This window comes from Papio anubis, chromosome 9 (assembly GCF_008728515.1).
Source record: "Papio anubis isolate 15944 chromosome 9, Panubis1.0, whole genome shotgun sequence".
NCBI classification, from domain to species: domain Eukaryota; kingdom Metazoa; phylum Chordata; class Mammalia; order Primates; family Cercopithecidae; genus Papio; species Papio anubis.
The window spans coordinates 47,119,051-47,143,846 of record NC_044984.1 but is presented as its reverse complement, the minus strand read 5'-3'; the positions used below and the strand labels follow the sequence as shown (position 1 = coordinate 47,143,846).

The 24,796-nt window shown below is 49.8% G+C and overlaps 1 protein-coding gene across 1 annotated transcript; it reads left to right on the top strand.

Moving 5' to 3' along the window:
- The first annotated feature begins 7,292 nt into the window (after window positions 1-7,292).
- Window positions 7,293-17,002, top strand: LOC101024135 (keratin, type II cuticular Hb5). Its single transcript, XM_003906407.3, has 9 exons — window positions 7,293-10,054; window positions 11,871-12,079; window positions 12,673-12,733; window positions 12,877-12,972; window positions 13,625-13,789; window positions 14,056-14,181; window positions 14,567-14,787; window positions 15,539-15,570; window positions 15,991-17,002. The coding sequence occupies exons 1-9, from the start codon at window positions 9,635-9,637 to the stop codon at window positions 16,182-16,184; spliced, it is 1,524 nt and encodes a 507-aa protein (XP_003906456.1). The 5' UTR covers window positions 7,293-9,634; the 3' UTR covers window positions 16,185-17,002.
- Window positions 17,003-24,796: the final 7,794 nt, after the last annotated feature.

The following is a 24,796-nucleotide window of genomic DNA, read 5'->3' as shown; positions in this document are numbered from 1 at the left end:
CAGACGCTGGAGAGAGCAGAAGCTTGACAATTTGCCTGGAGTTGAAATTGACCATGACTATAGCATAGAGTGCAAGACATAGCATCAGGTGGTGACAGGAGTCAGCCAAGGCACAGTCATGAACAGCACAGCTCCACTGGGGTGCATGTCTCATAGTAGGAATGGTTTTCTGGTCAGCCTCACTCCAAGACAGTTCTTCTGAGGGAGCAGGAAGCACGTCTCGCATTTTTGTATGTTCTGCATTGCCAAGACCCCAGCCAGCACTCTGAGGATGTAGAGGTTGCCTTGCTCACAGCCTCAGGCCCTGCCTGATGGTGGGGTCACCAGCCACTAGCCCTCCTGCTTCCAGGAGCTCATGACTTCCCACTTCATCTTCTATGTGCAAAGTCACACACATCCCTTGGGGGCAATTTTAGTATTTGTCATTTTAAAAGTCATTGATGGGCCCATAAAAAAAAGAAGTAGACAAAGGAGAGTCAATAACTTGAAGATAGATCAATAGAAATTATCCAATCTGAAGAATAAAGAGAAAATAAGATCTTTAAAAAGTTTTTTTTTAAGCTACAGAAAAATAATACATTACATATAGGAGAATAACAGTTCAAATTATCATAGATTTCTCATTAGAAACCATGAAAGACAGACGACGGTGGCACATCACATTTAAAGTGCCGAGGGCGGTGGAGGCAGGGAAGGACTGTAAACACCGAATTCTACAGCCAGCAAAAGCCTCCTTCAGAAGCCAAGGCAAAAAGAAAACAAAACCAACAATGAAACAAAAAGACATTCTCAGATGAAGGAAAACTAAGAGAATTTGCCATCTGCAGGCTTGCTCTAAAAGGAAACGATGTCAGAGGAAAACATAATTTCAGGAATGAAGGAAGAACAACAGAAACGGTAAATATCTGGGTAAATATAAAATTTATTTTTGTTTCTTTTATGTTCTTTAAAATATATGACTATTGAAAATAAAAATGATAACTGTTGGTGGGGTTTTAATTTATGTAGATGCAATATCTATGACGACTATCACATAAATGGGGGAAGGTAAATGTAAGTGATAACATATTACCTCTAAGTAGACTGTGAAAAAGTAGATTACATACATTGTATCTCTAGAGTAGCCACTAAAAAATAATACATAGAGATATACTCAAAAATCAATAGAGGTCAGGCGTGGTGGCTCACGCCTGCAATCTCAACACCGTAGGAGACTGAGGCAGGAGCATCACTTGAGCACAGAAGTTCGAGACCAGCCTGGGTAATATCAGAAGACCCTATCTCTGTAATAATAATAATAATAATAATAATAATAATAAATGAGTTTTTAAAGTCATAGATCAAAAGAAAAAAACTTAATATCTAAATAATCCAAAGAAGACAAAAAAGAAGAAATAGAGAAACATACATCAGAAGGGCCAGAAAGAAAACAAATAATAAGATCACAGAACTCAAATAAAACAATATTAATAATTACATATAGCATAAATGGTTGAAACACACTGTCAGGGAGAAAAAGCTTTCCTTTACCCACTTAGTTTTAGTGCTTGGAGTCTGTGAATTAAAATGACAAAAGACAGATTAACAGAAGGAAAGTTTAATGGCTACTGTCACTGTCTTTGGTAATTTGTGTCGCTATCAATCAACCTCATTTAATTGACATTTATAGAGCACACCACCTCAAACAGAAAAATACACATTCTTTTCAAGTGACAACAGGGAACATTCACCAAGATAGACATTGTAAATTATGTAGCCAGTCCTGCCTGAATAACTCTACATCTAGTATGTCTGCACTGAATGTACAGTTTTAAACCTTCCCACAAAGAAGAATTCAGACCTAAGCATTTTCACTTGTGAATTCTACCAACATTTAAGGAAGAATTCAACCCAGACTCTTCCAGAAAACGTAAGAGGAGGGAAAACGTCTCAATTCCTCTTAAGACTAGCATTACCCTGATACCAAAACCAAGTAACATTATAAGAAAAGAAAGCTATAAACTAGTATCCTTAATGAACAGAAATGAAAAAATCTTCAGCAAGGCATTAGTAAAGTAAGCACAGTAACAAATGAAAGGATAGTATATCATAACCAATGAGCGTTTAGCCTGGGAATGCAAGGCTGTTTCAACTTTCAGAAGTCTATTAATGTAATTCATGATATCAACAGACTAAATAGAAGAAACAATATAATTATCTTGATAGATGCAAAAAAAGCATTTGACAAAATTTAACATCCATTCTTGGCTTAAAAGAGAGAGAACTCTCAGCAAACTAGAAATTGAAGGGGACTTCCTTAGCTTGGCAAATGGAATCTGAAAAAAAAAAAAAAAAAACCTACAGCTGACAGCATACTTAATGGTAAAAGACTGAATGCTTTCTAAGATTAGATACAAGATAAAGAAGTCTGCTTACACCACTCTTAGTATTGTAAAAGCTGTCCCGGCCATTGAACTAAGGCAAAAATATACAGGTTGGACATTGCGGAAGACAGTGTGGCGATTTCTCAAGAATCTAAAACTAGAAATACCATTTGACCCAGCCATTCCATTACTGGGTACATACCCAAAGGATTATAAATCATGCTGCTATAAAGACACATGCACATGTATGTTTATTGTGGCACTATTCACAATAGCAAAAACTTGGAACCAACCCAAATGTCCATCAATGATAGGCTGGATTAAGAAAATGTAGTACATATACACCATGGAATACTATGCAGCCATAAAAAAGGATGAGTTCATGTCCTTTGTAGGGACATGGATGCAGCTGGAAACCATCATTCTGAGCAAACTATCACAAGAACAGAAAACCAAACGCCACATGTTCTCACTCATAGGTGGGAACTAAACAATGAGAACACTTGGACACAGGAAGGGGAACATCATACACTGGGGCCTGTTGTGAGGTAGGGGGAAGGGAGATATACCTAATTATTAGGAGATATACCTAATGTAAATGACGAGTTAATGGGTGCAGCACACCAACATGGCACATGTATACATATGTAACAAACCTGCAGGTTGTGCCCATGTACCCTAGAACATAAAGTATAATTAAAAAAAAAAAATTGACTCTTCCAATCTGAGGACATAGACTAGTACTCCTTTTGGCTAAATTTTTCAATAAAGTTTTATTACTTTCCTCAGAGGAAAAAATATATAGAGAGAGGTTGGAAAGCAAGAAATACAGCTCAGAAGTCATCAGTTTCTGTATAGAAAATTCTAAGAAATATTTTTTTAAAAATCTACTAGAGCTATTAAGTGACTTTAGGAAGGTATATGCAAGGTCAATATACAGAAATCAATTGTATTTCTATACACCAGCAATGGAAATTAAAAAAATTGTTGAAGTATCATTTCCAATAGTACCACTTAATTCCAAAGGATGAATACTTAGGCATAAACCTTTAAAAAGTATGTGAGGATCTATATGCTGAAAACTACAAAACATTAATGAAAGAAATCAAAGAAAACTTAAATAAATGGAGAGGTATACTGTGTTCATGAACTGGAAGACTCAATATTATTAATATGTCAGTTATCTCCCAAAGATGACATAGGGGTCAAACCCATGGACAAGGGCACAGGCAGACCTGAGTTCAATCCCAGGTCTTCCATTTACTGGCTGCATGACAAAAGGTAACGAGAGGTAACAATAATATCTAACATATGTTGAACTGAGTAGTGTTCCAAATAATTCTCACAGGTTAGCTCATTTTATTCTTTCAATATCCTTAGGTGGTAGGTGCTTTTATTATTTGCCATTTGACAGATGACAAAACTGAGGCCCAGAGAGGTTAAATACGTGGTGAAGCACAGGAGCTCTGGCTCCTGAGCCCAGGCTCACCACCATTGTGCTGTTCTGCCTATCATGTAATCTCAATATGCCTCTTGCCTCATTTGTAAAATGGAAAAAATATGTCCTACCTCAAAGAGATGTGGGGATGACACACAATGATAATCCAAGGTGCTTGGCACTCAACCTGGCACACAGTGGGTACGCAATTGCTTCAGCAGTGGTGGTGGTGGTGGTGGCTTTTCTCTTTTATCAATGAACAATAGCTTTGTCAGCAGCAGCTCAGCCACTCCAGTACCAACCACAGGTGGATGCAGAAGCATCAGGGACTGTCTCCAGCTTCCAAAGCTCTGGAAACCAGAGCCAGCTGCAGGCAGATCCCTGGCCTTCTCTGCTTCTGCCACAACTGAACTGCTGCCAGGCCAGTTGTGGGAATTTGCTGCCCTCTTATGGCCACCAGCTTCGGACAAGAAGGCATAGGAGAATTTCAAAGCAGGCTACCAGCAGGATTGGCTTGTGCAATATAGCAAGGGGAGGAGGGAGCTTAGAGTCTTGTGAAACCATTTTGTTGTTTTCCAAATTTGTAATTAGGACACAAACATAAAAACAGTAAGTAACAGCTTTTAAAAAGAAATCTATCTCCTTTCTCACCAGCCCAACACAACCGTTTTCACTGTTCTGTGTTCTTTGTCTCCATGGGTGTTCAGAAAACCACAACCTTGAAGCAGGAAAGAGCCGGAGAGCAGTCTTAGTCCCATGGCTTTCAAACTGCATGTGCTCCTCGGGGCTCAAGGGCCAAGGCTTCCCACAAGCTGTCATTTTCTGCCAAATCTCAAATGTCTAAAGTATCCGAGATATCCATTCATTTACACATTCATCGGGCAGCAATAGTTACTGAGCACTTACTGTATTCCCAGCACTGTTCTAGGTGAACAAAATGAACAAAACAGACAAAATCTCTGCTTCTATGGAGTTTACTTTGGGATGATGGGAAAAACAGACAAAATCCATAAATAGAATAAATAAGTAAATTCTGGAGTGTGTTAGGTGTGATGGAAAAACAAATAGATCAGAGCAAGATATGCCGGATGGAGAGTGCCCCAGGGTGGAGGGCAGGTTGCCATTTTTTTAAGGGTCAGAGAGATAGTGCTGGGGCAAAGCCCCGCAGGAGGTGATGGGCAAGCCACGTGCATGAGAGGGGAGCATTTGGGTGGAAGGGACAGCAGGGCACAGGCCCTGAGTCAGGAGTGCACCCGGTCCTGGTGCTCCAGGAGCAGTGGGAGATCACTGTGGTTGCTGAACACAGGGAGACTGGTGACAAAGGCCACAACACAGACAGGCAGTGCAGGGCCTTGTTGGCCATCATTAGGACTCCAAGCAAAATGGGGAGTTAGGTGTTTGAGCAGGGGAGTGACATGATCCAACTTATGTTTTACGGGGCTGACTCTCCTGTGTTGAGAATGGAGTTGGAGGGCCAGGGGCAAACAGGGAGACCAGCATGTCAATCTTATCTATTCTACAACTACATAAGTAGACACACGGCTTTACATAGCTGTTTTCCTCCTAGGATTTGGAAGATGGCTCAACTGCCTAAAAGAAAGAAAAGAAATAAAAAAAATTTCAAAACTCTTCATGCAGTCCATTCCTGAAATCAGAGGCTCTGTAATGACTGAGCCTCTGCTCTGACGCTGAGTAACCATGGAAAACAGCAAAGCACCAGGGAATGCTGCCAATAGGAAGGCACATGCACAGAGTTCAGGAGGAGAAGGGAGTTTCTTGGAGTTCCTGTGGAGCAGGCCAGGGAGTAGCCGTGTCAGTTGGGCACGGAACCCTGTCACCACACACTGGAGAGCGTAGAGTTGCTCTGACCCTCCCTTCTCTCACTTAGAGTCCCTGAATCATGCCCAAGTCTTGTGAAAGCCAAAGAGAGGGAAAGAGGGCTAAGAAGACCCTCCAAGAGCTGCATCTCAGCAGCTGCAGTGGCGCAGCCTTGGATGCATAATAAAACTGTGGCCAGCAGAGGCAAAGGGCAGTACCCAACTTGAATCAGCTGTGCAGGCCTTGTCCATGGGGAGCCCATCAGGATTGACTGAGGAGGACCAGCCCACTAGGAGGAATGGGAAGACAGCCCACTAGGAGGGATGGGAAGACTGCCCACTAGGAGGGATGGGAAGACAGCCCACAAGAGCCCAGGCAGACACAAACACAAAACTGGGAGGATGGACAGGCAGTCCTAAGGACAGACAGTGCAGGATGGGGAAGATGTCAGCACCCTACTGTCTTTGGACAAATCCAGGAATTCTTCTTAGAAGGAGGGGATTTTAGCACAGTAGAAAAAGCAGAAGGGAAGGAAGGTAGTGGGCCTCTGGGGTCGGGGAGAGTCGGCTGCCCCAGGGAGCATCCCAGCTCAGGTAAAAAGCACCGCCTGAGGGTGGGGCTGAGGTGGGAGCAGTGAGACCTCTGAGAAAACCCCAGAATATGTACCCTGGAGTGGAGCAGATTCACAGGAGGTCTCAGAGGTTGCCTGGACCTCCAGGGTAAAGAATTTCTCTGCCCAAGTAGTTCCTGAAGACTTTCTGGAAGAAGAAGCCTCTTGGGAGCTCTTTACATTATGGGAGGGTTATGGACTCTTCAGATTCCCAAAACTAGATGGGGCCTTCAAAAGGTGCAGGGAGCAAGAGGGGACAGGGCCAAAGGAGGTGATGAGTGACAGTCCTTAGGACAAGAGGGTGTAGAAGTATGGAGTTACCTGGGGAGTCCCAGAGAGGGCATTTATGAGCCAGCAGGGAGGAGAAATCACAGCCTCCCCCTGATGATCTCACAAAACTTTCCTGGGAGAGGCAGCTGTTCCGAGACATTCCAGGCCAAGGTGTGACAGGGAGAAGGTTGGTGGAAGGGAGAGGGGTGCAATAGGGTACAGGTGAATGAGGGTACAGTAAATGAGGATGAGACACTGAAAGGAGATGGGGCTCCCAGCCCTCAAAAGATCCTGACTCTCAGGGCAGCAACTTGGGTTCCACTGAGCAGGGTGGTTGGGTGATGGCTAGAGGCAGGCACGAGGCTATGTGTTATCTGTGTCCTCCCTGGGTAGAACCATAAGCAAAGGCCCAGGCCCTTCCAGGGCAGCTGTGCCAGATCCACCTGACCTGACTTGCTCCCTGGCCCTGGACCACCTGGGACCAGCCCTGTAAGGAATCTGCTCCCCTCAAGTCTTTGCCCTCAGCCCAGCTTCTCCAATCCGAAGCTCCACCAGCCCCAGCCCTGGGCTCAGCACTGCCATCAGCAGTGATGCAAGCTTCACCCAGCACGCACGAGCACCTTCCTGTGGGCAAGGTGGGCCTGTCTCACTCCCGCACACCCTTGAAGGGGCTCACACCCTTGGGCTGGACAGACCTGCTGGTCCTGGAGAGGTATCTTAGCTCTGGAAACAGTGGACTACCCCCAGACTCCTGAATCCCCTGGCCCCACCTCCCCTTCCCGATTTAGGGTGGAGGGTTGGATGGGGTGTGTGTTGGGTGCAAGGGAAAGCAGCTGAAACAGGAGCCTCCCTCCAGCACAAAACCTCCTGCCCACAAGAAGGAACAGAAATGTCTCTGGTCCCATCATCTTTAAGAACCTGGAGGAGGGCAGAGGCTTACGGGAGTTGTGGAGAGGGGGAGGTGCTTATGGGCCTTCAGGCCCCTCCACCTGCCACGCTCGGTCCCCACCCTCCTCCAGGAATCCCTCTTGGCCCATAGCACACCAGCTCCAGGTCTACACAGTACTCAGTCAGTGAACTCACTGTCCAAACATCCCTGGACCCCAGCAACAGGCCCCACACTGAGCTCCCCATACAGCCTCCTCTCTCTGTCCCCAGACTCCACTCAAAATTGCTATACAAGTGAAATCAGACTAAAAAAACATTAAAAGCATCCTCGAAAGGGTGAAGGAGTCATAAATGTGCAGAGGAGGTGAAGGCCATGGCAGGGCAAGGAGCAGGCCCTCTCTGCTGGGCGAGGCAGGTGGGAGTGTTCCTCATGGGAAGGAACAGGCCTTTTCCTTTACACAGAGCTTTCCCGTCCCAACAGCACCTTCTCACGTATCATCCTCTTCACCCTCCCAACAGCCCTGGAAGATAAGGATGAATCCACATTTCAGTTAAGGAAACAAAGGCTCAGAGAGGTTAAGAACTTCCCCCAAAGCTGTACAGCTAGGAAGGATCCAAACTGGCCCTTGAACCAGGTCTTCCAGTTTTGATTCCATTGCCCGGGTTGCCAAACCCAGTTGCTTTTCCGTGGATGATTATGATCTGCATATGTTCTAGGGTCAGCTGGTGCTACCACCTGCTCTTCCCCCACCAGCTGCCAAGGTCTCTCTACCCTGCCCTGAAGAACAATGTGGAGTGTGGAGGTGAAGTGGGAATCGATCAGCCTGATCCTGGATGAAGGTCCTGGGTGAGGTCTGGCTGTGGAGATTAGAGCAGATGCAGGACAGAGTGCAGGGCATTTCGTGAAGGACTTACGGGAACAGCAGCACAATGGCAGTGTCTGGTTATGGAAGGCTTCCTGGAGGAGGAATTACCCTCTGAGGAAGCTCAGCGGCTCTTCTTCCTTAAGTTCCTAACACTTGGGTGTCTGGCTAACCTCCCCGGGGGCAGACCCACATCCCCAAGGTTTGTACTCCATAAACATTAAAAGAATACACTCATTATCCTAATAAGTGGCCCAAGGACACGCAGGGAAGCAAAGACTAGAAGGATGGGGCTCCCAGAACCCCCAGGAGCCAGAAATCATAGCAACCTTAGACAAGAGTAAACCACAATCCCACTTCCAGCTTTGTGCAATGCAGTCTCTAAACATTCCTCTAGGGATGACAATTCAAGGGCTGGCCAACAGAAGGAATACCTCCTGTAACTGGTGGTCTGGGAAGCGAGACTCACACGACCCATTTTTTCTTAAAGAGCAAAGGAAAGGTGCCCACAGCAAACTTATAGCCCCCAGGTTATCCCAAGGTTGAGTTCTCCAATCCTTTCCACCAAATGGAAGAAAGTGGCAAGAGGGAGTCTCCCCATAATCCGCAAGTGGCCATTATTGTGGCCACTGAGAGTTGTGTGGTTTGCACTTTTGCTGGGTGAGAAATGAAAGCTCTCGACCAGCGCCTTCTGGGCTGGAATCCAGAAGGTTCCAAGAGATCATCTGCCCCAGCCCTCTATCCCGGCGCCGGCATAGTCAAACTGACTGCTCTGGTCCTGAACCACATTCCAAGCAATGTTGCCTAGAAGGGGGGGGGGATTCACCTGACCTATCGGCCCCTAAAATGCAATGATTTACTTGAGAATGTGTCCTCTGTGGAACCAGATAGATGGATGCAATGATCCGCCAAGTCTCACCTAACCCAGGACCCTCCAACCTCTCCCTTGAGACAATGGCCCCGGCCTGTATCCCAAACCCAGCCACCCCCAGGCTGTTGTGGAGTTCAAATCTGTCTCCAAGTGTGGGTTGAGGCCATCTCACAGACAGACTGTGAGAAAATTAATTACTTAATATATGTAAACGAGCTTTGAAGATGAAAAGTGCAAACGCAGTCTCCTTAATAACATCTTCAAGACTTCACGGAGCCCCAGAGTCGCTGCTGAGCTCACCTTTAAGATGAGTCCGTGGGGAGTTGCTGGCAAACTTCCCAAGCCCATAAACAACATAAAATGGCTTTTCACTCCTTTTATGCAGCCAACCCCAGCTCTCCCCACCAATAAAAGGACCAGGGAGGATCAGAGAGATCAGAAGGATCCTGAGCCTCGCACTCTGCCGCCCGCACCGCCTTCCGCTGCCTCTCAGACTCTGCTCAGCCTCACACGATGTCGTGCCGCTCCTACAGGATCAGCTCAGGATGCGGGGTCACCAGGAACTTCAGCTCCTGCTCAGCTGTGGCCCCTAAAACTGGCAACCGCTGCTGCATCAGCGCCGCCCCCTACCGAGGGGTGTCCTGCTACCGGGGGCTGACGGGCTTCGGCAGCCGCAGCCTCTGCAACCTGGGCTCCTGCGGGCCCCGGATAGCTGTGGGTGGCTTCCGCGCCGGCTCCTGCGGACGCAGCTTTGGCTACCGCTCCGGGGGCGTGTGCGGGCCCAGCCCCCCATGCATCACTACCGTGTCTGTCAATGAGAGCCTCCTCACGCCCCTCAACCTGGAGATTGACCCCAACGCGCAGTGTGTGAAGCAGGAGGAGAAGGAGCAGATCAAGTCCCTCAACAGCAGGTTCGCAGCCTTCATCGACAAGGTGGGTGAGGCCTGAGACGGTCCAGAGAAGCCTCCAGCCCTGCCCTCCCTTGGCGAGGTCCCAGTCTGCTGAGGAGACAGGATGGCTGCCGGTTTGAGGCAGCAGAGGGAATGACGTGCAGACCCATACAGGTGGAAGGGTCAGTTTTCATCACTTAACTCCCGCAGTATTTAATGAGGTTCAGGTGTGGTCTAGAAATTGCGCCTGTGATCCAAAGTGTGTGTATGTGTGTGTGCATGTGTGTGTGTGCGTGTGTGTGTGTGTAGCGGTGTGTGTGCGTGTGTGTGTGTGTGGTGTGTGTATATGTGTGAGTGTGGGTACACGTGTGAGCATATGTGTGTGTGTATGCATGTGAGTGTGTATATGTGTTTGAGTGTGTTTCTTGAGCCAAGATGACATAGGACTATCAGAACTGTGTCTGAAAAACCAGACTGGGCAGCAGATGCTGGAAGAGTGGGAGATAATGGGGAGACCAAAAGGCCTTGTGGCTCCTAGCCAGGCAGCCCGTGAAGGGGCTGAGGTAATGCCCAGAGCCACGCTGCCTCCCTCAAGTCTTTCCTGCATCACTCAGCATGTGAGACCCCAGGCAGGTTACTCTGCTGGATAACAGGACCTGCCTCATCCACCTGTGAGGATTAATGAGTCCATGCATGAAACATAATGGCAAATAGCACTCCATACATGTTAGCTGCTATTATCATTATTTTCCAAGGACAGTGGTAGGTGAGGAGGTGTAACAGCCAACCCAGGCCTGGCAGCCCCTTCATGAGAGAGAGCCGAAATGCAGATGGGGAGGTGGCCAGGCTGGCAGGAGGAGGCCCCCTAATGCAGCCAGAGTGTGGAGAACTCTGCATAGCTGTGAGTCTGCCGCTCAAGAAAGTTTTGTAGGGGGAAGCTGGGAGCCTCCTTCACACGCTCCTCCTGTGTCCACAGGCCTCTAGCAGAGCAGAAGGACCAGCTTTGAGGGTCTAGGATCAGGGTTTGGGGGCAGATGCAGTGACCTTCCCGTTTTCACTCTTTCTTTAGTAATCTGAGTCTATCCTCACAGTGACGGTCTGGGGTGGGTATCAGCGTCTCCACTGATCAGACAGCAACTTGGAGCTGAGTGGGTGTATATGAGCAGCTCAGACATGCTGTAGGGGCGGGCAGAGCACGCCTATCTCATGGTAAGACTATCGCTTACCATGAGCTGGGCATTTCATACCTTGGAGTCTCAATTTCCCCATGTGCAACATGGGTTAAGTAATATCTACATCCCACAGGGCTGTGATAATTGGATGGAATTGTTAGATGATATAGACATAGACACAGATATTAGACATGGATATGTATATCTTAGCACAGGCCTTGGCACTAAGTAGTAAATATTTAATAAGTGTTTGTTGCATATATGAACAAGTGAAGGACAACTGGTAATTATAATAATAGTTAAATACACTGAGCATTTACTACGTGTCAGGGACTGTTCTAAGCACTTGATACACATTAACTTGTTCAATCTTCACAAGAGTGCTAAGACAGGCACTATTCACTCCATTTTAGAAAGGAGAAAACTGAGCCCCAGGAGGTTAAACAACTTGCCCTTTAAAGTATCAAAACTGGGACTTGAAACAGATCTTTGGCTTTGAGTCAGGTTGCTTTCCCTCACACCCACAACTGCCTCCCTGGGGGCCTGGGAATGGGCCCCTGGAGCCGCAGACACTCAGCTTTATGGCTCAGCCCATTCAGCCAGCACCCGAGGGCAGAGAGAGCTGTGGGAAACCAGGCGCCTTGCGCTAGGCTCCCTCTGACCCTCTTCTCTCCACCTGAATGGCAGGTGCGCTTCCTGGAGCAGCAGAACAAGCTGCTGGAGACCAAATGGCAGTTCTACCAGAACCAGCGCTGCTGCGAGAGCAACCTGGAGCCACTGTTCAGTGGCTACATTGAGACTCTGCGGCGGGAGGCCGAGTGCGTGGAGGCCGACAGCGGGAGGCTGGCCTCAGAACTCAACCACGTGCAGGAGGTGCTGGAGGGCTACAAGAAGAAGTGAGTGCAGCAAGCTGGGGGGACTCAGGGGAAACTCAGAGAGAATGCTGGGAGGCTCTGCCCATAGCCCTCTTGCCACAGATTCTTTCAGATTCCAATAGCAGGCTGCCTGGAACCCAGAGCAGATATCCAGTGGGGCCTAGATGTCTTCAGATTCCTGGGATTCACCTCTAAGACTCCACCCCTGTGAGCCTTAGAGCTACTTCCGGGGAATGAAGAGAGGAAATCCAGTGGAATTCTGACACTCTGTATGTCCCTACCCTTCTCAGCTTACCTTTATGACATGGGCTCTGTGATCTCCCTGCCAATGGAACCAGCTCTCTTGGGACCTAGGATGCACAGATGATTTTAGACTTGGGGGAAGGAATGTGCATTCCTAACCCCATCTCAGAGGCAGAAGCACTGCGGTGGAATGAAGCCAGGCTGGGACAAGGGCTAGTCCATGAATAATACAGAGAATAGATCCTGGAGGGGCCAAGACAACATCTGGAGGGGATTAACCCCTTTTCAATCCCCTGAAGAACTTACCCAGGAGTTGGGATGGTATTCAAGATCCAATTTCTCAGCTCCAGCCCTCTCTTTCCCACACCCAGGTATGAAGAGGAGGTGGCCCTGAGAGCCACGGCAGAGAATGAGTTTGTGGTTCTAAAGAAGGTGAGGGGCTGGTCATGGGGCAAGGAGGAGGGGGGCCCATCAGTGCAAACTCCAGCGAGGGGCAGTGTCACCACACTGACCAAAGGCACCTTCCTTTGGTCTCCTCTCACATGCATGTCCCCTCCTCTTTGTCCCACTGCCAGGACGTGGACTGCGCCTACCTGCGGAAATCAGACCTGGAGGCCAATGTGGAGGCCCTGGTGGAAGAGTCTAGCTTCCTGAGGCGCCTCTATGAAGAGGTAAGGGGGCACCTGCCACCCAGCCAGGGAAGGTGGAGAGGTGTTTTGGAGACAGGGGAGCAGTGAGGCAAGGGTGCATGTGTGTGCCTATGTTTGCCAATGTGCAATGTAAGTGTGAAAAGAGCTTGCACATACGTGCCACGGGCTCACAATACAGAGGCCATGCCCAAGTTCATGTGTGTGAGGAGCATGGGGTATACATGTTCTTGGGCTGCTCTGTGTCTGTGACCTCTGTGTGTTGGTGTGCTGCCTGTGTGAGTGCCAGTCTAGAGATGGGCACCAGAGTGTGCATGTGTGGTGGGGGTCAGGATGACTTTGCACATAGGGCATGGTCCTCATTAATGGACTAATAACTCATCCTGGCATCCAAACCCCAACTCCCCTGCTGGGTGACTTTGGATCAGACCTTTTTCACCCTCTGGGCCTCAGTTTTCCCACTTTTAAGGCAGACACTGTTCCCAGATGGCCTCTACAGCCCCTTTCAGCTTTGTTGTTTGTAAGGAGCCTGTGCATGAGCGAGGGTGGTAGGAACAGAAGTCAGGTAACCTTCATGACCAGTGCCTGGTCTAGGGAGTGGACATTGCCCCCTGGGGTGGATCATATGGCCCAGATCAGGCACCAGAAGCAAATGCACTGGCTGTTGGCCCCACAGGAGATCCGTGTTCTCCAAGCCCACATCTCAGACACCTCGGTCATAGTCAAGATGGACAACAGCCGAGACCTGAACATGGACTGCATCGTCGCTGAGATCAAGGCTCAGTATGACGATGTTGCCAGCCGCAGCCGGGCCGAGGCTGAGTCCTGGTACCGTAGCAAGGTGAGTGGCACAGAACACCTGCCTGCTAAGCATGGCAGTGGGAGGGATGTGAGGCATCTATTAGAAAAGGCTTCTCTTGCCTGGGAATTCTGATCCATGAGGACAGTACGAAAAAGTCCAATAGTTCTCAGGTTAGGGTGGCCGGGCAGGACTGCCATGTGTGGTTGCACAGGCTGAGCACTGTACAACCTGCACAATCATCCATGGTGCCCTGAATGGATGGGAGGTCCCACCCTGAGCCTCATGAGCATCTCTACTTCCCCCAGTGTGAGGAGATGAAGGCCACGGTGATCAGGCATGGGGAGACCCTGCGCCGCACCAAGGAGGAGATCAACGAGCTGAACCGCATGATCCAGAGGCTGACGGCCGAGATTGAGAATGCGAAGTGCCAGGTGGGGTCTGTGGAGGATTCAAATATCCAGCACGGGCAGGCTGCAGCACCTGGCCCTTAATCAGGCCTCACATTGTGCCCATGAGGAAGCAGGGACCCAGAAGGAGGGCAAGGGCTCTATCATATTTCACAGCACTCAGGCCATGTCACTAACTTCCAAAAGGAGGATCCAGCCCCTTCCTTGGCCACCCTGTGACTGCCATTAAGGAGAGATGGTGAAAAGCCCACCCATCTCCTCCCTTGTGTTCACAGCCCCATTAACTACCTGGCCATAGGCCAACCTTCTCTCCAGGACCCTCCTCTCCCTGTCCTAGCTCCATCAGCTTGGGCGAGCCAAGCTGTGCCTTCTCTCTGTCATCCTGGCCCTCATATCTCCACCCTGATAGCGTGCCAAGCTGGAGGCTGCTGTGGCCGAGGCAGAGCAGCAGGGTGAGGCGGCCCTCAGTGATGCCCGCTGCAAGCTGGCTGAGCTGGAGGGTGCCCTGCAGAAGGCCAAGCAGGACATGGCCTGCCTGCTCAAGGAGTACCAGGAGGTGATGAACTCCAAGCTGGGCCTGGACATCGAGATCGCCACCTACAGGCGCCTGCTGGAGGGCGAGGAACACAGGTGGGGCTAAGAGGACTTTGTGGGGTTTCAGAGGTGGAGGCTGTGGTCCTCCAGGAGTGAATTTCCTTGAGCTGAGTGTGAGCTACAACTCTGGCCATGGCTAGTACAATAGCTCCAATAATAATAATGCTAACTGAATGCTTCTGTGCTCGACCTGTGCTAAGTGTTTATTTTATAATCTTCACAATCCAATAAGATAGGTATGGTTTTTCCCATGTAAAGATAAAGAAGTAGGCTCAGAATTCAATGCCTTTATCACGGCTGCGCAGTTAATAAGCAGAAGAGCTGGGACCTGCATCCAAGTCTCATGCCTCCCAAATCCATCCTTGTTGAATAGCTTCCTACTGAAGCTGCTGCGTGGCCTGCCACATAGGCCTGTGTGTTATGATGATGATGCACTTCTATATGCATTTAGCTCTTCATTAACCACAAAGTCCTTTCATACCCTGCTGTATCTGATTCAACTCTCCTTCCTGTGAGCTTGATTGGCACCATCCAGGCTGGTCACCATCACTCAAACTAGGGGCACTGTTCATAATCTTACCTGCTGCTGCTGAAAATCAGACAGCCTTGTCTTCATGGTTAAAACCAGCAAAGAAAGCAAGCATGTAATGCAGATTTGGGGGGAGCCCTTCTTCCCTCTCAGGGGTAGACTCTGTACACAGGATAACCCTCTCTGTCCCCAAGCAACCATCAGTCTCAAGGAATCCAACTCAGTGTCTGCAACTAACAGAGTTTTCCTTCTCCCTAGGCTGTGTGAAGGTGTGGGCTCCGTGAATGTCTGTGAGTATCTGCCTGAAATTCTCCTAGAAAAATGGCTTTTTTGATGGAAAAGCTGAACTCATTGGCCTAACCCATGGAGCCTCAAGTGTTCCCCCAACTGTTTCACCCTCCCCTGGCTCCTCAGTGGGGGCCATGACGGGTGTTAGAGAAAGCAGAGCTGAGTGCTCTTCACTAGTGTTGACAGTGAGCTATAGGCCATGGACCTGCGACCTGGAAGCTTTGCTCCCCGGGGTCCAGGGGTCCTCACTTCCTTCCTGCCACAGTCCCCTAGATGGACTGTGCGTCTCAGGAACAGGACCTGTGTTGTTGACCACCAATTCCTTGCAGAGGGAGGCAGCTCCTGCAGTGCCCTGGGGCTTGTTGTAGGGTAGGTGAGATCGCAGGGAGCTGCTCACCCCTCCATGTCTCCTCTCTCCACAGGTGTCAGCAGCTCCCGTGGCGGAGTCTCCTCTGGGGGCCTCTCCTATAGCACCACCCCAGGGCGCCAGATCACTTCTGGCCCCTCAGCCATAGGGGGCAGCTTCACAGTGATGGCCCCTGACTCCTGTGCCCCCTGCCAGCCTCGCTCCTCCAGCTTCAGCTGCGGGAGTAGCCGGTCTGTCCGCTTTGCCTAGTAGAGTCATGGAGCCAGGGCTTCCTGCCAACCGCCTACCTGCCTGCATCACTGCACTGAATGGCATGTGAATGTAAAATGTGTGCTTGCTTCCAGAATCTTCCGGATGTTCCTACAGAGGGAAAGACCCTCGGGCCGCTCCCCTGCACCTTCTCATGCTAGGGACATGCGTCCTAGTTGTCCTCCTGGCAGCATTTACAGAGGCGTTCCCAGCCCTTCACTCAACTCCTACTTAGCTCCAAAACACCTGTAGCCAATTTGCATTATTCCCCAAGTTCTCAGGGACAAGACCAGTCCCCCAGCGTGGTGGTCAGCAGGGAAGCTCCACCTCCTGGGTGGAGGCGCCATCCTAACCATCCAGCCACAACCTGAGAATCAGGGAGAAAGTCCCTCTTCAGCAGCCCCTCCCCCTGGCTGGGTAGAACGGTCCCCCAGCAAGCACTTGCCTGTTCATTCCCGTTCATGTTTTGCTTCTCTCTCGGACTGCCTTCCTGCTTCTGGGCTAACCTGTTCCAGCCAGGCTCCTCATGTGACCTCGCAGTCAAGAGGCCCATTATTGTGGGGCATCCTTTTGCCTACAGCCCCTGGTTAGGGAACTTTGGACGGGTCTTGCTGTTCAGTGCACCTTTGTACATTTCAAAGAAGACTCCATGGCTGCTCCAGATGCCCCCTTGCTGGGTGCGGGTGGGGACTGTCCAATGCAGCGCTGGTGGGACAGAGTCCAGCCACTTCCTAGGTCTCCCTCTTATGACTGTCTATGGGTGCATTGCCTTCTGGGTTGTCTCAATCTGTGTTTCAATAAACGCCGCTGCAATGCAAGGATGTGTGGTCTTGTGAACAACAACTTCACCACTCCCTTCTTGCCTCTTCTGCAGCTGACCAATCCCAGCCCCCTCCCCATGCAGTGTTTCCCCAGTCACCCCCCAGAAACTCTGCTGCTTCCTGTCCACTTCCACAGTCTGATTCCACTTGTTCGCCCTCAGACCCCTCAGGCCTGGACCATAGCCCAGCTCCCCGCGAATGGCCTCTTTCTCCCCGACCCACCCTGCGTACTCCCAGCAGCCAGAATTCCATCCCAAACTCACTGCTCTCACCTGCTCCTGCCTGGCTCAAGTCACTTCCCCGCACATGTGTGTGCTTCTTATGCCAAATGCAGGCTCCCTCCATCACCTCCTTCCCCAGGTACTCCTCAGCCCTGTCTAACCCCTCCATGCAGCGCTCATCCTCCCAATCATGGACTCCACGCCAAGAAGACAAGTCTACCCTCTGAGGCAGCCCAGAGCCACTCTCTCCTACATACCCCTTGTGGACACATAGCTCATCCCACATCCCTCCTCCCATTTGCCTTTGCTCAGGGCCCTCCTCTGCTCCCCATAGCTACCACCCTCATGCCCACGCCCTCCACCCCACCCCCCTACCCCATCACATAGTGTTTGGAACCCTGAGAATCTCTGGTTCTGTCTCTGCGGATCTGGGCCAAGGATGTCAATGGGTGTGTCTGGACCTGGATCAAGCTGGAAGTTCCATGAGGACAGGAAGTATCTCCTCCTGGCTCTGACCTTCCACTGAGTCCCAGGATGGAGCTCCAAGATATGCCAGGCCTGGGATGTGCTGGATGAATGCAGGCAGCCGGTGCAGCCGGAGGTAGAGACATCCAGTCCCATTAGCTGTCAGTCATCAGGCCGGTGTCTGCCAGCCCCTCCCTGCTGCTGCATCCCACAGCCTCTTTCCCTGCAAGGAGAAGCTAAGGCCCTGTGCATCCTCACTTCAGGCCCAAAGGGCTGTAGCCCCACAGGAGGCTGCTGGCTGCTTCTGAGTGCTCAGGCTGCTACTCTGTTTGAGGTTTGCTAGCAGACACCTGGCGGGCCTCCTCCAAGTCTCTTGCCTGCTGCCTCCTTTCTCCCAGCTCTTTGGGCCCTGACAGCATGGTGACAATCACAATAGGCCAACTTTCAACTTAAGGGACATCATTCACCCACAGGAAATGTCAAATCCCAGGGGCTGAAACATCAGGAAATGGAAATTTGAGCCCCAATTCTGCCAAGACTGCCAGGTCTCGGCGAGTCCTTGGACAGAAAGTGGCTTCCATGCTTTGCATGTCAGTCTGGGGTCTGTGAGATGAGTGGGTAGAGTCCTTACCAGGTCTGCTGTCTCCTGTGGTTCTGAGATGCTACAGTGAGTCTATGCTTGGGGAAAACAGCTTAATGCTCCCATGGATCTGGGCTGAGCAAACTAAAATGCCAAATCTGATACCCAAAAAATAATGGCACCATGGATTGAAAAGTCAAACAGCCAGAACCTGGGAGATAGGAATAACTTTTTTGATACATTTCCGTGCTTTGTGCGCAAATACCATTCAACAGATTCAGCTGGCCAGAGGTGCCTTTTGCTTATGGGGAGGTAAGCCTCTGCCCCAGCCCTCCTTGCAGCCAACAGCAAAAACCCACAGCAAGCTCTTCTGGCTCAAAGGATGCTAGGGCTCCTGTAGCTCTCTCCTGATCAAAGAACTATTCCCCACGGAATGCAAAGGGTATAGTCCAAAGGTGACTAGGGATTAACATTTTATTAGAAAGAAAAAATTCTGAAGACGTCAAGTGACCTGAAATCGAGAGATCGAGGAAAAGCCAGAAGTTCAAGAGGCCCAAACAATAAAGTGGGCCATGGGAGTGATCCCAGATCTCTGTCCTGGGCTCCCTCCTCCTTAGAAACATCACAAACCAAGCTAACACCAGCATCAGAGAAAATTAGACCTGCAGTCTGTATTCAGTTCTTATGTAAATATTAATGATATCCTTGCCCACAAACACACAAAACTTCCAGAGGATTCGAAGAATGGAAAATAATCCTTTCAAAGAAACAGATACACTTGGGATTTGTCATCTTTTCCTTTCTCCTGAAACCACTAATACTCCTCCACCAATTCTCAACCCACTCTGCTTCAACCCATCCTCACAAACACCTATGCCCAAGAGAGTTCCTTCCCCCAGCCCGTGTTTCTAACTGTTCCCTGCTTCAATCTTTGGGATCTCAGAAAAATAGAATTTTATGTTACTACTCACCTTAGACAAGCATAGTTAGGAACACAAATTAACCACATTATCAAGAAAATTACCAAGTGTGTTCTGTGTAGACACGAACATGACCATGTGGGAATTCATGTCCCCTTGTCTGGGTTATTCACACCCCTGCCTCTCTCTGGGAACATAAGCATTAGGAGGTGACTGTACTAAGTGCTTTGCTCATTGAAGATTAGAGCAACAATGACATGGGCACTAAGCACCACTCTCCTTGGGTGTAGGAATGTGCCAGGCAGAACAAGCAATGGGATAGGCTTAGTTCACACAGCCTCAGGCCTCCTTCCTGCTTCCCCCAATCCCCAACCTGTGTATGCCTGGAAATCCCTGCTCATTTCCGATTTGTTCAAAAACCGGGGGCTCCCTCATATTGGCAGGAGAGCAGCCAGGGAGTGGAGTGAGGCGGGGAAGGACAGCACTCATAGGATAAGCTTATGCATTAAAAATGAAGAAAATACCCAAGACACTCAGATAAATAGCCACCCTCCACCACCAACAAAAAGGAAACACAGACCCTTCCCCATTCGACAGTCCCATGCCCCAGGGCAGTGAATGTCCCCCTGAGACCCCCAAAGTGTTGTCAGAGTCACTCTGGCGACCCTTTTAACCTGGCTTTACCGCTACTCGGTGGGATCCCCACTGTGATGGGCAGGCCGCTGCAAGACCCTTTGGTCCGGGAGACAGAGACAAGGGGAGCATCACCCTACTAAGATAGACCTTGGTCAGCCCAGGTCAAGTCCCTGCCTGGCCATTGTGGTCTCTGAAACAGAGTCTGAAGGCATCAGAACTGCGTGGCTGAGGAGAACCGTTCTAAGGCTCTTCTCTGTTAAGGCGCCCGTGCGGTGCTGGCTCTCTGGGTGCGACAGACTCGAGATTGGAAGGCGAGTCACAGTCCAGGCCAGCAGGACTTCCCTAGCCTCGGTGGTTCGCAGGTCACCGGGGTGGGAACAGTTTACAGCCTAACAAGGGACCTGCAGGTCCTCCCTGCCAGTCCCCACTTTGGTCCTGTCTCCCGTTGAGGCCACCATTGTCCCCCACCTCCCCACCCACGAGAATCAGGGACCGCCCTGCCCCCACCCTCCTACCCCCACCCTAGCTTTCCTCGCGGTCGCCCCGTGCCCTGCCCTGCCCGCCTGCCCACCGTCACGTCCTGCCACCAGGTACCCTGGGCGCATCTCCAGATGCACGGCGCGGCGACCCTCTGCTGGAACCCCGGGATCAGATCCGCAAAGGCCTTGCGTCCTTGGCTCATGTGGGGTTCCCGCCTTGGCGCCTCTGGCCCCGGACCGGTTCCCGAGTCATCTGCCCTCCGCCAGGATCCCGCCGCCCGCGCCTCCCTCAAATGCGCCCACCTTCCACACCTGGGCCCTGGCGGCCCCGCTTCGCCCCTGCCCGAGAGCTCCCCGCGTCCCGCCCGTAACCTCCAATCCCAGTGGTGAGGGGCCTGGAGGGACAGGAGGGCGAGCTGGACGCGACCCGCCTGCCGTTTTGGGGTAATGGGCAGGGTGTTTGGGGGTTGTTGGCTGCTCAGGGCTGCACCGTGACACGCCCATAGCCCCTTGGCCAGGGTCGGCGCCCTCCTCTCCGAAGTCTAGGTGCCTAGTGCATCCTGGCGCAGAGGTTTCTTAAAGACCCTAGGGGGTTGCCGTCAGCAGTGAGTGGGATGTGGGGAGTGAACCCGCGGGTAGTCAAAAGGCCAGACCCTGTTCCCCCAGACTCCGCCCCTAGGCCGGGGTGCCACACCATTGCCTTAGCGGGTCCGGAGCTGGTATCGGAAGGTCTGGCAGTGTGCGTGCGCGCCTTGGAGAAGAAAAGAAATAAAATAAAATAAAAATTTAAAGACTTTTCCATGTCATGAGATCAAATAGGCATTCTTGTGGCAAAAATTTTTCCTACCCAGTCAGGCTTTAAACAAAGCAAAAAAAAAACTTAAAAAAAAAAGTTCCAAACAAAATAAGGTGGGAGAAATAGTTCTTCCTGTACAAGTGAAAGAAAATTGACCCTCAGAAACCCCTGTCTCCATTTATCACATACAGGTGAGACAGCCCTAGGTAGGACTTCTAGGGAACTGTCAGTTCAAGAGTAGGCCAGACACAGAGTTCACCAATCAATTGCCTCTGACCAGGTTGGAAGGGCAAATGCCTTCCAACCACGGGTCTGAGCTTTGATCCTGGGTTCCTATACAAGAAGCTTGTATTAACCGCCCCACAACACGGTCTGTCCCAGATCCTTGGAGAGCAGAGGGTATGGGGAGATGTTTCTACAGATGCTTCTAGGAGGTCCTATGTGTCACCTTCCATCTCATCTCCAAAGTGTCAGACAGCTGGTGAAGGAGCATCAGGCAGAACTCCTCCAGGAGCATCTGATGAGCCAGAATTTTTAGCCTGAGGAGCAATTAGGGAAATGCTGTGGAAACATTTATGAGCAGCGGCATTCCCCAGACCTGAGTTGGAATTCTGGACTAGCTGGGTAACTTAGTAAAGCTACTTCTTTGAGCCTTAATTTATTTATATGTAAAATGAAGATAATATTCTCGTTGCTGTGAGAAATTAATGAAATACATATATAATGTGTCAGACACTTAGCAGGTGTTTAACAAATACGGGTTCCCTTCCTCACCCCTTTTGTACCTTTGCCCCCAACCTGCCCTGGTGTGTGTGTGGCCCAGACTGTGGCTCTGACCTTTTAGCATAGACAAAGGAGAAATGCAAAGGGGCTAGACCGATCCAGTGAGAATCAGAGGGACAGTTACTTCCATGGCCAGAATTATTTGACCCTCCTCTTCCCTCTACCAACATAAACCTGTGGTTCTCAAGCTTTAGTTCTTCTAGGAATCACCTGGAAGTTTGTTAAAATACAGATTCCTGGGTTCATCTCTAGAACTTTTGATTGAGAGTTCCAGATGGAGCCCAGGATCTGCACATTTAGCAACTACCCCACGGGGATTCTGATGCAGGTGGTGGTCCGTGGACCACATTGTGAGATGCACCAAGACAGTCAGGGCTTTGAGTGGGTTGGAAAGACAATGAAGGAGGCAGGCATTAATTTGGTACCTAAGAAAAAGTCTTTTGTCATTGACATTTAATCGAGCACACCAAAAGAAAGAAGGAGCCATACAGGAATCATGCAAATACAGTGAACTTCCAGGCAACCAACAGTATAAACCCAGCTGATTAGCCTCCGTCAGTCTTTCAATCTGGACATATGAATAGTTGGGGAACTCTGGGAATATACAATCTCTCAGAGCCAGTGAGGAGCCCAGCTCCACAACCCCACCGCCCCTCCATGCTGAGGCAGCATCTGGAGCCCCTCTCATCCGAGGGCAAAGCACAGAGGTGTTTCCACACACTCTAACTGGCTCCTTTCCAAGAGGATCTGGCACACTCAGGACTTAACAAACATCTGTTAGCTGAAGTTAATTGGGGAAGACAACGACTGAACAATTTATATCAAAAAAACCTTTCTATTTCTTTCCTGGACCACAGGAAGGGGGAGAAGAAATGGAAGTGAAAATAACGTCAAACCCAGGGTTTACACCCAAAGAGTAAATCGCTAACTCCAATAAGAAGGAAACAGGAGAGTTAGTTCTGGGTTCTCTGTAAGGAGAAATTACTGAACTGACATTTGGGCATGCAGGAGAAAAGATTTCCACTCCCCAACCCACACTGCCCCCATCAGAACATGTCAGTCCACAGTCCCACCCCCTCTACGCAAACCGCACAGATCGGGCACTGGAGCAGGCCCCCACCACAGAGGGGGAACACAGTGCACCACTGCTGATGGCCACACCCTCTGAGCGAAGGGAGGCAGTGGAGTCCAGGTCCCCGCAGACCACACCACCCTGGGAACGGATCACACCTGCGGACAGAGACACAGGTCAGAATTCTCTTCCATCTCAGACACGTTATGACCCAGAATCCTTTAGAACCAATGATTAATTCTCTTCCTTCTCTGAGGGACCAGCAACATGAGTCTTTTTAAACTACAGGCAAACCTGAACCCATTGCCATCTGCTTCTTCAGGAGTGTGCTTAGCAAATTGCACACCAAACTCTACTTGGACCAGGCTGATGTTGAGAAGTGTTCACACAATCTTTGAGCAAAAACTGATAGATCACAGTAGAGGAGTCATCTAGAAATATGATTGCTAGAGAGGTGAGGGGAACGGAAGGATGGGAATCAGACACCTGGCCCAGGGGCTGTGTGTACATTGGATTACTAGACAGAGATTTACAAGTTGCCTGCAGAGACCCACATGATCAGAATATAAACCTAACATTTTTTTCTTACTAGAACATGATACCACTTGAGTAGTATTCTGTGTGTAACAAAAAGGCTTAAGCTACTTTTGCAGAACCAAATAGGGGTTCAGAATTTGCCCCATTCATTAACTTGGACTTCATGGATGTTCCAGATGGATCCATGTATGGTCAAATATTTGAGGTCATCAGTTTGTCTGGATCCCAGAGACATCAGCTCAGGAGTCCCTTGTCTATCACTCCATAGACAGAGGCTTGGTCATCAGTTAGATGTAATCTAATACTAAGATTATTGACACCTCAGAGAGCCATGCCCACACACACCCAACTTACAGATATTGACTGAACCCACGCCTTCACACAGCCTGCAGGGAGAGGAGAGAGTGTACAGTTAGTGCTGAGTTCCTCTGCTTTTGCACCAAACCTATTCTCCTCCATGCTGAAGAAGGGGAGGGGCCCTAAGAGGCAGGGGTAGGCTACCCACCTGCTGCAGACAGCATCAGTGTTGGTCCTGCTTGCTGGGATCCCCAAAGGACAGGAGTATATTAGGTTTCAGGATCCAAAAGGCCAGTTTATGCCATGTTTGGCTTTTGGCCATGGAATTTGGTGAACTGAGAAGTAGAGATGAGGGGGGCATCCTCCTGGTCCCTTGGCTGGAAATGCCAGCAAAGCCAAAGTGGTGATGGAAGCTGCTGCTACCTAGTTAGATGTCTCTGAGCAGGAAAAAGCTTGCCTATTACACAAACAGATTCATTTTTATCCCAGGATATTAAATGATACCCCAGATATCTACCTGATTTCATTCAATGCAGAGGGAGGCTGAAGAAGAGTATGGTGTGGTTAAGAGCCTGGACTCTCAAGCCAGGCTACCTGGACTTAGATCTGGCTGTGCCGCTTACTAACTGGGTGACCTTGGGCAGGTCGCTTAACCTTTCTGTGCCTCAATTTCCCCAGCATAAAATGGGGATGATAATACCCGTCTGAAAGGATTATTGTAAAGTCTGATTGAGTTCCACGTGGAAAGTGCCTAAAATGCAGACTGGCACATAGTAAGGAAATCCAATATGTTTCCTACCAACATTATAAACATCTCATTTCTGTAATCCCAGCACCTTGGGAGACGGAGGCAGGTGGATCACTTGAGCCCAGGAATTCGAGACTAGCCTGGCCAACATGGTGAAACACTGCTTCTACTAAAAATACAAAAATTAGCCGGGCATGGTAGCAGGTACTTGTAGTCTCAGCTACTTGGGAGGCTGAGGCAGGAGAATCACTTGAATC

Bases quoted from the DNA above. Each gene is read 5' to 3' on its own strand.
- LOC101024135 (XM_003906407.3), top strand. From the start codon at position 9,635: ATGTCGTGCCGCTCCTACAGGATCAGCTCAGGATGCGGGGTCACCAGG. The intron at 13,790-14,055 runs GTGAGTGGCACA...TACTTCCCCCAG, and splicing joins AGTCCTGGTACCGTAGCAAG to TGTGAGGAGATGAAGGCCAC. The intron at 14,182-14,566 runs GTGGGGTCTGTG...CCACCCTGATAG, and splicing joins TTGAGAATGCGAAGTGCCAG to CGTGCCAAGCTGGAGGCTGC.